General features: G+C 37.8%; 1 protein-coding gene across 2 annotated transcripts in view; it reads left to right on the top strand.

Annotated features, from left to right (window-relative positions):
• Nucleotides 1-14,462, top strand: part of DYNC2LI1 (dynein cytoplasmic 2 light intermediate chain 1) — a 43,239-nt gene that overhangs the window by 27,516 nt on the left and 1,261 nt on the right. The window contains exons 9-13 of one of the 2 annotated variants that reach the window (XM_058684272.1): nt 4,023-4,099; nt 4,702-4,772; nt 7,935-8,032; nt 8,381-8,473; nt 12,236-12,344. In XM_058684272.1, the coding sequence (XP_058540255.1) occupies nt 4,023-4,099; nt 4,702-4,772; nt 7,935-8,032; nt 8,381-8,473; nt 12,236-12,298 (402 nt within the window). In that variant the 3' untranslated portion in view covers nt 12,299-12,344. Of the gene's footprint in view, nt 1-4,022; nt 4,100-4,701; nt 4,773-7,934; nt 8,033-8,380; nt 8,474-12,235; nt 12,537-14,462 lie in introns of those variants that run through there. The other variant, XM_058684271.1, reaches the window with a different exon arrangement.

Raw genomic sequence — 14,462 nt, 5'->3', positions numbered from 1 at the left:
TTTGCTAGATGGCCTTCCATGTCTTTGGAGCAGCTGCTTATGCCCATAAGCCCCAGTCCATCTTAAAGAGATAAACTGGCTATTAACTTATTCATTTTTAGTTTCCCCTTAAGAATGAAAATCTGTATTTTCTTTTTTTTTTTTTTAATTTTTTTTAATGTTTATTTATTTTTGAGACAGAGAAACAGAGCATGAATGGGGGAGGGTCAGAGAGAGAGGGGGAGACACAGAATCTGAAACAGGTTTCAGGCTTTGAGCTGTCATCACAGAGCCCGATGCGGGGCTCAAACTCAGGGACCGCGAGATCATGACCTGAGCCAAAGTTGGAAGCTTAACCGAATGAGCCACCCAGGCGCCCCGAGAATCTGTATTTTCTTAAGAGAAAAGGGGGAAAAAAAACCTTAACAAAATATTCTTTTTTAAACTTAAAAAAAAAAAAAAAAAAAAAAAAGCACCGCTCTTTGTTGTAGAAGTTAAAAACATGAACTCGGGAGTCTTGCTGCCTGGGTTTCAATCTGAGGACAACCACTTTCTAGATGTGTGATCTCAGACTGGTCACATAATCTCACTTAAGCCTCAGTCTCCAACAGGGTGAAATAGACAAAAATAGTGCCTTCTTCATAGAGTTGTGAGGATAAAAGAAAGTAACGTGACATGCTCACCACAGTGCCTGAAACAAAGTGTTCCTTAATAAATGTTGCTTATTATAACTGTTATCATTATGTTCCACAGCAGGACCAAAGGATAAAGGATATCCTTTAATGCAATAAGATATAAAAGCACTTTTATTTAAAAGAAATAGTATCTTCCCATTTGAATGGTTTCTTTTTCCCCCTAAATGAAAGTGCTCAGGGGAAGCGGGAGACAACATGGGCTAGCCGCTAGCCTTCATGGGTAGTATATTATGACTAAAGGTAACATTAAAATGTTAACTTTTCAGAATACTCCAAATAAATTGCATTGTGTATTTTCTTAAAACTCAGTACCTTTTATGTTTATACTGTATCTGCTTATATATTAAATTGACAGAGTACTTTGGAAATATTCTTTTTTAGAGTTTTTAAAAAAAGTTTATGTATTTATTTTGAGAGAGCGTGCATGCGTGAGTGTGGGAGGGGCAGAGAGGGAGAGAGAATCTCAAACAGACTCCATGCTGTCAGCGCTGACCCCGATGTGGGTCTTGATCCCACAAACCGTGAGACTATGACTTGAGCTGAAATCAAGAGACACTTAATCGACTGAGCCATCCAGGCACCCCTAATTTTTTTTTTTAAAGTTTTTATTTATTAGACAGAGACAGATGGACAGCACAAGCGGGGGAGGGGCAGACAGGGAGAGAGAGAATCCCAAGCAGACTCTGTGCTGCTAGGGCAGAGCCCAACATAGAGCTCAAACTCACGAAACTATGAGACCATGACCCAAGCCAAAACCAAGAGTCAGATGCTTAATCAGCTGAGGCACCTAGCCCCGCCCCCCCCACCCCGCCTAATTTTTTTAAAGTAATCTCTACACCCAATGTGGGGCTCAAATTCACAACCCCGAGATCAAGAGTCGCATGCTTTACTAACTGAGCCAGCCAGGCACCCTAGAAATACTCATTTTTACTATTTCAAAAAGATAGGGGAGTTTAAAAATGAATGATTCCTCCAAGATACAGAAGCAGAGACGATGGATCTTGTAGTTTCTTATTTTTACCACAAGATAAAGCCCCACAGATCTGGTTAGTTAGCTGAGGGAAATCTCTTTCTTTAAGAGCAGATCACACCTGATGATCAGTCAGGGCCCAGTCTGGTCTTAAGGGTACAAATTTAGATGAAGTCAGACCAAGCCAGGACCCAGCAAGCCTAGATGGCCCTAAATCATCAGGGTTTTCTAGGGAACGGATTTGAGAAAGGCTTCATCTCAGCTTTCAGTAAGCCTGAGGGATGAGAGGTTGGGTTAGAGGAGCACTTCTAGACCATCAAGAGAACCATACAGCTTGCCTAGCTTCCCAGACCAAGAAGACAGTAGCCAAAGTTTCAAAGCCCCGTCTTTCAGTTTCACTTCAAGGAGGACAGTTTGGGGCTGCTTTACAAGATTGCCAGATCCTTTAAAATTCAGGCAAGAAAATGGATTCACTATTATGAGCAATCTAATAAAGTTATTAAAAATAAAAATAGAAAAACATTGAGAGGTAGGACCAGATTCAGTGGAGAGCTGCCAGGATGGTTGGAGATTTAAAAATGTGATATATGAGGAGGAGTATCAAATCATCTAGAATGTGATAATGCTTTTTAAATATTCAAAGGACTGTTCCATGGAAGAGGGAATAGGTATATTCTTTGCTCTCTTAGAGTCAAGAACAAGGAATCAATAGAGTTTAGATCAAAATAAGAAAGAACTCTCAAATCCTACCATTATCTGAAAATGGAATGAACCGCTTTGGGAGGTGATGAGTTCCCATTGAGTTGATACAAGCAGAGGCTCTACAGCTATTTAAGGAGGATGTTTCAAGGCAATTGATGCAGCAGATAGGGAAGTTGAGTCAGAAAACTTCTCATGTCCTCCCAGCCCTACAGTTCTATGAAATACGTTTGTGATGAGGTATTTTCCTTTCCACACATATTCATCATCATCATGATCATCATGAAGTTGTGTTTTAAAAATTCAGTTAGTTTTTATACTTTTAAACCTTCTTTCAAAGGAAGTATTAAAATTATTTCAATTTTGAAAAGTCAATGTATTAAATTTTATATATTCACATGAATAAATAATAATTTGCCTGGGAGCCTGTTCTTTTTTTTTTTATTATTATTTTATTTTATTTTATTTTTGAGAGAGAGCGTGCGCGCGCGCGAGAGAGAGAGAGAGAGAAAGAGAGAGAGAGAGAGAGGGAGACACAGAATCTGAAGCAGGCTCCCGGCTCCCAGCTGTCAGCACAGAGCCTAACGCGGGGCTTGAACCCACGAACTGTGAGATCATGACCTGAGCTCAAGTCGGACACTTAATCGACTGAGCCACCCAGGTGCCCGGAGAGAGTCTGTTCTTAATCCAGAATGAATCTTATCCTGAAAACTGATTTCTTTGCCTTATAAAATTCCATGTCATTTTGGTTCATGGTTGTTTTTCCCACTTTCATACATGTTAACTATTCTTATTTGGCTGAGTAACTTTTGGTATTTCCAAAAAAACAAATCTAGTCTTAAAAGATTTGTAGGGTAACCAACCACATATCCTGATTTTCACCTGATGTCTCAATTATTACTATTTTTTTTTAACGTTTATTTATTTTTGAGACAGAGAGAGACAGAGCATGAACAGGGGAGGGGCAGAGAGAGAGGGAGACACAGAATCTGAAACAGGCTCCAGGCTCTGAGCTGTCAGCACAGTGTCCGACGCGGGGCTTGAACTCACGGACCGTGAGATCATGACCTGAGCCAAAGTCGGACGCTTAACCGACCAAGCCACCCAGGCGCCCCTCAAGTTAATTATTAATCGTACCCACCCCCTTTCATTCTCTGAAGTGTTCTGGTTATGGTCACTCTAGTTATTATATACCACCACTGAGAATCTTCAGGAACTTGTTTTACAGACTCAAAGGCAATTCTGAAAAGTTAAATGATCATTTTAATGACTATTAGTATTGTTGAATTAGTCTGTAGCCTCCATGTTGGCCTTTTGGAAGACAGTACTATGCCCTTGGATGGAAAAGTTATTTATGATGTAAACCTTCTATTTTCTAACAACCAGATTGCATTTGGGCAATAGTTATGAGCCATATGTGGGAATAGCCGAAATGACCAGTGTATAAACACCAGTCCCTTCCGTAATATGCACTCATAAAATGTGAAGAGTGAGTTAAAATTTATTGAGACTTCTTTATTTTCCTTTATTCAGGTTTTTTGTCTACTCAAACAAGTGTGTGTTGGGCAAATAAATAGTAATTCTGTCTGCAGTTTGCACGTGTTCAAAGCCATATTTATTTTACCTGTTTCTGTGATCGGAAAGCAGAGCATATAATTTGTTCTCTTGATTTTTTTTAGTTTACCAGTAAATCAGAAGCTCTATTACTAAAAATACGTGGAGTTATCAACCAGTTAGCATTTGGCATTGACAGAAGGTACTGTTAAAATAGATTTTTTATATCTTTTTATTATTTTTTGCCAATAATCTCCTCTGATTATTGCTCATATCAGGCTTTTGTTTCTTGATAGGAAAGGGCCTCCAGGTGGCTCTTCTTAGAGAAATAATTTCATATTATTTCTCATTTCCTATGTTAGATATTTCTCAAATATTATAACTAAAATGTTATGTAATGCTTAAAGATTAGAATAAAATAATCATACTACTACCCTTGTTTCCCTGATTTACTTTATTTCTGTAATCTTAGTAGCTTTCCCTGTATTATCATTTTCTTATATTGATTATAGAAATTGAATTGATAATTGTGGTATGTATATTTTTCTTAAACTTGCTCCTTTTCTTGGTTGTCATTTAAGGTAATTTATGTCTGTCACTTTTTTCCCCCCTATAAAGCCTTTATTAATGCCAGACTTTAATATTTGAAATAATTTAAATTGATATTCACTCATTCATTTAGGAGCAGTGTGCTCTCTCACCAGTAGCTAAATATAAAACCTGGCTCTTGTATTTACAGTAGAGCATGGCAGGATAGTCGATTGCTAAACTAAATTAGACTCTTTTTTCTTCTTATCCATGTAGCAAATCAATATGTGTGGATCAAAATAAACCACTGTTTATCACAGCAGGATTGGATTCTTTAAGTCAAATAGGTTGGTGAACTTATTAAGAGTGTTCAATCTTTTTTTAATTGCTTATTGATTTTTATCCTACCCTACGTTCACTTCATCTCCAACATACCACCATTTCTGATTTCATTATCATTGCTGTTATTTCTTATGCGTTTATTTGTATACACGGCATTGATGCAACATGCATCACACTGACATATTTGGGATGGAAGTAATGTTGCACCTAAGAGCCTGGTTTTGGATTTCTAGTTCACTAAAAAATTTGCATGTATTTCTTTTCCCTCGCTGATTTCCATGTACTTTTAAATTTTAGCTTGTTGGGTGTAGAAGAAAACCAGAAACATAGAGTGGTCAGGAAATTCAAAGCTACAGATTATGGGCAATGATGAAAAATATGAGATTCAAATGTTGGAATAAACCAAAAAAGAACAGTTGTACTAATTATGTATGCTTTAATTCTTCATTATGAAAATAGCTTGCTTCAAAAATAATGGGATATATTTCCTAAACGTATGGATATGTTAGGCTCATGAAGTGAAAAGAGGTTTTTTTGGTTTTTGTTTTGTTTTGTTTTGTTTTGTTTTTTGCAAAAAGAATTGTAAGAGTTTATATAATCAAGCTCCTTATCTTCCCACAGAAGCTATTTTCATTGTGGAGGTTTGGGCCCTAGCAAACTTCTACTCTGTAGCTAGAAGTTTGGTTTTAACACTCTAGTAGATAGGAGTTTTCTTTTTTATTTCCCAGCACCTATTACTCTTACTAAAGTTGACTGGACTTCAAATGAAGATCTTTGTAATGAGATTATAGATTGAATTGGAATGAAAAGAATAGAGGTGGTTAATGAGTGATCACAAAGACTTAATTTCATTAGCGGTGAGAATCACGGTATGTACTGCCAGGTAATGCCCCTGTAAATAGCTGGAGGTCGGACAAGGAACGAGAATGACTGAATTTAAAAAACAGGGAGGGTGCAAAACATAAAGAGATTCTCAAATCTAGAGACCAAACAGTGTTGCTGGAGGGGTTTGGGGGGGTGTGGTGGGCTAAATGGGCAAAGGGCATTAAGGACATTTGTTGGGATGAGCACTAGGTGTATATGTAGGGGATGAATCACTGGATTCTATTGAAATCATTATTGTACTACATGCTAACTAACTTGGATGTAAAATAAATCATGGAGCTTAGACCTCATCAAAATTAAAACTTTTTGCTCTTAAAATCCCACTTGAAAAGAATAAAAAGACATGCCACATTCTGGGAGAAAATATTTTCAACTGCATATTTGACAAAGGACTGGTATCTAGAATATATAACTTAACGGTAAAAACAGAATCCAACTAAAAAATAGGGAAAAGATATGAGCGGGCATCTCACCAAAGAGGATATAGAAATGGCAAACAAGCATATGAAAAGATGTTTAATATCTTTAATCATTAGGGAAATCAAATTGAAACCACAATTTGCTAATCAGAATAGCTCACAAAAAATAGTGACAATGCTAAATGCTAGCAAGGATACAGAGAAACTGGATACTCACATTGCTGGTGGGAATGTCAGATGGTAGTTTTCACTCTTGAAAACAGTTTGACAGTTTCTTATAAAACTAAACATCCACCTACCGTATGACCTAGAAATTGCATTATTGGGCATTTAAGAGAAATTAAAACTTATGTTCATATTAAAATCTGTACACAGATATTCACGGTGGCTTCATTTGTAATAGCACAAAACTAGAAACAACCAGAGATGTTGTTTAAAACTATGTACTATGGTATGGTATATCCATACAATAAAATACTACTCAGCAAAAAGGAGGAACAAACTGTTGATACACACAATAATTTGGATCAATCCAAGTGTATACTGAATGGGAAAAAAGCCAATCGGGGAAGGTTCTACACAATAGGATTCTATTTATTTAAATTTTTTGTAATGAAAAAAATGTTAGAAATGGAGGAAAGATTAATGGTGATCAGAGGTTAGGGACAGGACTGTAGGTGGGGAGGTAGAAGAGACTGGGAAGAGAGTGGTGTGGTTATAAGAGGCCAACACATAGGATCCTGAAACAATGGCACTATACAGTAAGTATCTTAACTGAGGTACTGGATATTTACCTACAAAGGTGATAAAATTGTACAGAACTTACTACACACACACACACACACACACACACACACACACACACACGAGGACAAACAGAAACTTAGGAAAGCTGAATTAGATTGGTGGATCGCATTAGTGTCTTTCCCACCAAAGTGGTAAAGAGGTACTGAAAGATCAACAATGTAGATGGTAGAAGAGAAAGAATTAGAAATCTTAAGATTATAGACAACTGCCAAGAAGTGGCAGCAATTTTTCAAATTGAATTATATAATCAATACATAAAGGCATGCTCATTATAAAATGTTAAAATAGTACATAAGAATCAAGTTTGATATGTGTACTTCCAGACCACTTTCTATATGTGAATGTTGTAGAAAAAACTATTTGTTTGAACATAATTGTATCATTCTCTAGCTATTATTTTTAAAGTTTCCTTTTCTACTCAATGTGTGTTAGTGGTTTTTCCACAATAGTGCCACAGCTAGGTCTGTTTGGTATTTTGACTGCTGGACACAGTTACAGAGCATGGCTGTGCATAATTTAGTTTACTGTGCCTTTACTGATGGACAGTTTGGTTGTGGCCAATTTTTCACTAACGATGGTGCAGTGTGAAACTGTTAATACATGTGTGCAGGTGTTTCTGGGTTAAACACCAAAAACGGGTTTCTGGGTTAATAACATACGACTTTTTTCTGTATTTACATAGGAGGTAGTAGTGCCAAATTACTTCCCCGAATTCGTTGTCCCAATTTGCATTCTAATGAGTAGCATGTAAGACAGTCTGTTTACATACAAATTCACAAACACATGAGAATACCAAACTCGGTATTTTTGCTGGACACCAGTGTACGTGTGGGGAAAGAGAATCACAGTTGACTCACTACTCGTCTCTTCCTCTGGTGCTAGAATCTGGGGCAAGTGGTCTTGCTATACTGTGTTGGGGTAAATTTTAATAGCGGCTATGTTAGGGAGAAGGGAAATGACTGATCTAGGATTTATGCTTTTCTAAGTGTCATCTGTTTTGATAGTTTGTCAAGTTTTAATCAGTGCAGTCATTTGGAGTACAACTTCCAATTCTAGGATCTCCTCCTGTTCCTGATAATGACATTGGAAAGCTTCATGCCCATTCACCAATGGAATTGTGGAAAAAAGTGTATGAAAGGGTCTTTCCACCAAAGGTATAGATTTCTAGTTCTTTTAAAGCAAGACTTTTTTGTACTACTCAGTTATTGGGAAGTGTTCCTGAGTTTATTATGATTACTTTGCTTTCTATTCACATGCTCAAAAATCAAGTATGTGCCAAAAGTCTATTGTACACAAGGCACTGGGACTTAAAAGGTGGGCAAGACATAGCTCCCACTCCACTTTCAAATGCAGCTTGCAGGCTTCCTGGGAGGGAGAGATAGTGGCTAGAAGGAAAGGGCGGGAGAGGGCCTGGTAGAATTTGAATGGGCCCCAATGGCTGGCTGAGGCAGGCAGTAGTCACTGAGGGTCTGGGCATGAAATGACTCGAATTGTAATTTCAGAGTATCAACACACTAAAAGATACCAAGGACCCCGCAAGAGACCCTCAGTATGCTGAAAGAGAAGTTGACGAAATGAGAATGCAGAAGGATCAGGTATTATCCTAAACACTTATTTTATTGCATCTTGAGTTTTATCACAAAATACATCTGGAATTACATAGATTTTTCTCATCTAATGTTTGGTTTTTACTTTTAAAATTATTGAGGGGCGCCTGGGTGGCTAAGTTGGTTAAGCGTCTTGACTTTGGCTCAAATCATGATCTCACAGTTCATGAGTTCAAGCCTCACACTGGGCTCTGTACTGACATCTCAGAGCCTGGAGCCTGCTTTGAAATGTCTCTCTCTCTTGCCCCAACCCTGCTCATACTCTCTCTCCAAAAATAAACATTAAAAAAAATAAAATAAAATTGAAATAGCACATCTTCACTCTATAAAACAAAATTCTGATGTGCACAAAGAAGGAATTTAAGCCACCTGCCATTCCAGCACCGAGACATGACGTAATGTTCACATACTGTTTTTGGATTCTCCCATTTACTTTATGTTGAAGAGGGGTAGTGATTCTTACCTTGCTGTTGGGGAGACAGTTTCATAATATGCTTTTGTTTGTGGGATTATTTAAAAGGTTTTGTTTTTTGTTAAAACATTACATACTTAAAACTTTTCTTGTACCAGAAAAACTCAGAACTATCCAGTCTGAAACCACATAAACATAGGATCTCCCAGGAAAATGATTAAAAATGGACACTGAATGGGGCACCTGGGTGGCTCAGTTGGTTAAGCTTCTGACTTTGGCTCAGGTCATGATCTCCTGCTTTGTGAGTTCGAGCCCCACGTTCGGCTCTATGCTGACAGCTCAGAGCCTGGAGCCTGCTTCAGATTCTGTGTCTCCCTCTCTCTCTGCCCCTCCCCTGCTCGTTCTCTCTCTCTCAAACATTAAAAAAAGAGAGATGGAGTTCCATATATGCCTAGCTAGTACCATTTGTGATACACAAGTCATGTAAGAATGCAGAAGCTGGTAAATTCATCATGACCCAATACTTAGATTTTCTTAGATTTCCTTCTAGTTTGATAAAGTGGGACACTGCAGAATCCAACCTTACACAAGTAGGCACTATAAATGGGATGCCCTAACAACCTCTCAGGTGGGATTTGTAGTGCTGTGTCACTCGGGACAGTCACACTGCTGTGTAACCTGAACACAACCATCCACTGGAGCAGTGACCAGAGTGATTTTCTCAGCACTAGCCTTTCACCTTCAGGGGCCCTAGAATAAGAAAGCAAAGCATTTTATTTAAACATAGTCCACAAGACTTTTGAAAACTGTGTCATGAATAGAGGGTTTCATTGCTATAGCAAAGTGAGAGGCATGATGTAGAAACAGATGACCTCATGTAACCTTTATTATGTGTGCAATTGACTAAAGATTAGTTGGAAGTCATCGTGAATTAGTATCTAGGAGTCAATGACTTAACTGCTGTTGTTATGTTTATGTCACATAGTTTGATCTCTTTTATTACATTTATATGCACAGGTATTATAAAAGGGCTGGGATGTTTCTCAGCATCATGACTTTTCACATTCAGATCCATCTTCCCTGACCTAAAACCGAAGGAATTTGGAGTGGAGCTGGAAAGCAACCCCACAATACCTAGCATTCTTCACTATTAACACAGCCTATGAAAGAATTCGTCCGTGTTAGGTGAAAATCTAGCCAGTTGTCCTCAGCTCTTTCTTCACGTTGCTGTTTTCTTGCTCTTTTTAAGCTTATCCTGAGAGAGTAAGTGTGAGTGGGGGGAGGGACAGAGAGAGGGAGAGAAAGAATCTAAAGCAGATTCTGCACTGTCACTAGAATGCCCCATTCAGGGTTTAGTCTCACCGTGAGCTCATGACCTGAGCTGAAATCAAGAGTCTGACGCTTAACTACAGCCCCAGTTTTTTTCCTTTGTTCATTTCTTAAATTCCACATGAGTGAAATCATATGGTATTTATCTTTCTCTGACTTGTTTCACTTAGCATTACACTCTCTAGCTCCATCCATGTTGTTGCAAATGGCAAGATTTCATTCTGTCTTTGGCTGAGTAATGTTGCGTATATACCACATCTTTTTTATTTTTTTAATGTTTATTTCTGAGACAGAGCATGAGCAGGGGAGGGTCAGAGAGAGAGAGAGAGAGAGAGAGAGAGAGAGAGAGAATCCGAAGCAGGCTCCAGGCTCTAAGCTGTCAGCACAGACCCTGAACATGGGACTCAAACCCATTAACTGTGAGATCATAACCTGAGCTAAAGTTGGACGCTCAACCGACTGAGCCACCCAGGCGCCCTTAAAACTTTAGAGGTTCTTGAGACAAATTGAAAACCTTTCTTAGTTTTGTGTTCACTTTTAAAATGGCTTTCTAAAATAGCCGTGAAGAATAGCAGTATAAGGAAAATCTTACTTCTTCTTCCTTTAAAGCATCATCATATTATTTTGAATTCCTATGACAGCAGTACTGAAGGTCTTGTGGATATGGTGAGTTGTGTATCACACCAGTCATTCTTTATTTTCCCTGACATGACCTGTGTGACCAGCCCAATTCTTCTCTCAGTTTGCTGTCTGCAGAAGGGAGGTATCTCTAGCAAAGAATTTTAAACAATGTCCTCACCCTTACCATTGGTAAAAATAATTCAGTGCTTGCAGTTAAAAACAAGATAACTGATTACTGTTTATTCCTTGGGAGTTAAACATCTTTGAACTCTTTGATAACTGATGAACCGAATTAATTTCCTTTAAGAAAAAAAAAAAAACCAAGCTGTAAAGACTACTTTGGAGTTGTGATTTAAAACTAAGTCTTCAGTTTTAAAAGTTTTAACATTTAAATTGAAACAACTTGAGTACAGGTATGAAAGAGACAATCTGCAGTTTTTCTGAAAATGAGAATGGAATTTTCTTTTCATAGGAACTGTGAACTTCAATTATGTTAGCCAAAGGGCAGTGGTTGCCTTATCTTGCAGAGTAACCACTTTTCGCTTATCTGAAATAATCTACTTTGTACAGTTATTGAGACAAAGAACAACAAGAGGCCAGGAGGCAATCCCCTTAGGGATGGTCCCTTTGCATATCAATCATCTCATGCAGGGTATCCACCCATACTGGATTTTATGAATTGTCAAAGTAACATATACTTGTCGTGGGGAAAAAAAACCCTCAAAAGACATAGAAGTATGTAACATAGAAAGTGGAAGTATCCTATCCTCTCTCCACCTATCTGCTTTCTTCGTGTGACACATAGGACTGCTGTTACTTTCGCCGGATGCCCATGAAGGCATGTGCAAATGAGCACTGATGTCTTCCCTTACTGGGAAAGTTGCCTTCATGTGTGCGCCAGTATACACAGTGCAGTGAATATCCTTCTGTTTATGTTCTTGCACTCTCCTCTATTATTCTGTGAGACACGTTTTGAAAGGTACAAGCACTGGGTCAAAGGATACATACATTTTAAATACAGATATTTTGCTGACTTCAACAGTTTTGACAAATAGGAAACAAATAGGAAACAAAAAATAAGATCACTTTTAAATAAAGTATGACAAATGCATTTAATAGTTGAAAGACAATTTATATGTATATATAGTATGTAATTTCATCTTTAAGAAGTGGATCTCTAAAGTGTTGCTTAGGCTACACAGAAACACTGAAGACTACATTTCTAGAAAATCCTAATTGTAAGAATTTACAGAATTGTCCAGAAATTTTGAAAATGATAATACCACAAAGGATATACTGTCATATCTAAAAGATGCTAAGGCAGCATTAAGGCGCCTAGTTTAATTTTTAAAGTTTTTCTCTTCAAGTAATACATATTTTTGTTTTAGGAACTGGAACAATACAAAAGAAGTTCCTGCAAGTCTTGGAAACAACTTGAGCTTGATTCTTGAACATAATTCAACTATAGTGTATTTATTTATTCTTTCCCAAATACAAGTAAGTTTATTTTATTAATTAGCTATTATGGTAATAAGTGAAGAAAGTTAAGATGTCTAATTTGTTAAAGGAAAAGTGGAATTTCTTGTATTAGTGCAACTCCCTGGATACTTTTAAGTCTATAAAAAGGGGGAAAAGTTGTGTAATTACATGCAGTATTTTTTTTTAAATAAAAAGAATCTTCTGCCTGCCTCTAATGTGTTTATCTAGTATGTACTCAGTTCAGCATTTATAGGTTTCTGCTTATATGGTTTGAGGACTGTGAAAGCCAGAGCCTTTAGTAACAGTTACGAGTGTGAGTTTAAGCATTTATATTAGACACATTCCTTCTTGAAGTATGTTCTCAGGTATGTCTGATAGGAAACCAGAATCCGGGTCACATGCACAGGTACTATCATTGAATTCTGAAACACAGGCACAAGAAGCACCTGAAGTAAACTATTAGCGGGGAGAGAGAGAGAGAGACCACAAAGGAGGGGGGGGGCAGCAGACAGAGAAAGAGAGAACCCCAAGCAAGCTCCACATGGAGCCTGACGTGGGTCTCAATCCCACAATCCTGGGATCACGACCCAATCCCAAATCAAAAGTCTCAACTGACTGAGCCACCCAGAACCCTCTGAAGTACCTATTTAAAATGCACATTCCTGGAGCTCCTGGGTGGCTCAGTCTGTTAAGTGTCTGGCTCTTGATCTCGGCTCAGGTCATGATCCTGTGAGATTGAGCCCCATATCGGGCTCTGTGCTGACCGTGTGAACCCTGTTTGGGATTCTCTCTCTGCCCCTCCCCCCACTCACTCTCTCAAAATAAATAAATGAACTTAAATAAAATGCACATGCCTGACTCCCCACACTCAGAGTTCCTGAATCAGTGGGTCTGGAATGGGGTACAGTAATCTGCATTTTTAATCAGCACCTCCAATGATTCTGGCATAGTTATTATGAATATAACTTTTTGAAGAACAGGTAAATTTAAGGAGATATGTTATTAGTAAGCAGGCCAAAGCTTCATGAACTGGTAATAACTGAGATCATTTCCAAGGTGAAAGAGCCTTTACGAAGCTTTCTCGAGCCTATGAATTTGTGTGTCTGCTAGCCAAGTTCAATTTGGAGTAAGCAGAATTATTGTCATTAACCAGGAAAGTCACTGACTCTGTGTTCTTCCCCTTCCATTATAAAATATGTTTGCTCTAATATACCATACCCAGCTTCAAATAAGCACACTAACCCCAAGAACACCAAAATTGATGAGCGGTATCTGAGTGGATAGCAAAATACCTGATCACTGCAGTGAAGTAAGACTTCATCAACTAGTTGCAATGCATGTGGGTCTAGCCCTCTTAACAACAGGATTTTTAGCATGTTTCTGAAGAACCTCAGTCTTAGCAGCAGACAGGCACCCTGACTGAGTACTGTGGAGAAAGAGCTCCCTTTAATAGTGAACATTATAATCTCAGAAACATCACTGACTTGGTGGGAAGAAACAGCCTATTCCACAATAATAGAAATTTCTATTATATAATTTGATTGTCTTACACATCACTGTCCATTTTTGACTTAAGACACAGACTGTCGCATGTTGAAAGTCATTGTGTTCTTCTAAGGTGGTATCACTAACATTTAATAGCTTGAAGTCACATGCTATGTCAATTTTCCAAATGTTTCTGAGCTAGAATGAAATTCATCTGCATATGAATAGTAGAAATGTTTCCACTTACAGTGCACACCCATATCTTTAGTAAGTTGAAATCAGAGATTTCAAAAGAGGTTCCTGTGGGACTCTCTTTGAACTACTTTAGTAGATTATCATCTCCAGAATTATCTATAACTGATGTGACATATATAATCTGTAAGGTATTATGTAACTATTACACCATAATCATCAGTGTCAAAGACCTTTTACAAAAATTGACAATACTATTCTGGTAATTTGCCAATGTCTCCAGATCCTTAAATACTATTCTAAGAAACAGAATTTTACTATGGTCTCCTTAATGAAATGATCTTTTCTACTATAATGTAAGACATTTCAAATGCTATAATTTATCATTCTTTATAAGTTAGGTCACAGCAATTGAACAAGTTCATGTACTAAGATGGTCTCCCTTGGAGTTACCATGGT

The sequence above is a fragment of the Neofelis nebulosa genome, chromosome 9 (assembly GCF_028018385.1).
Source record: "Neofelis nebulosa isolate mNeoNeb1 chromosome 9, mNeoNeb1.pri, whole genome shotgun sequence".
Classification (NCBI taxonomy): Eukaryota; Metazoa; Chordata; class Mammalia; order Carnivora; family Felidae; genus Neofelis; species Neofelis nebulosa.
Note: the sequence above shows the minus strand (reverse complement) of the source record. Positions and strands in the feature narration are given on the sequence as shown.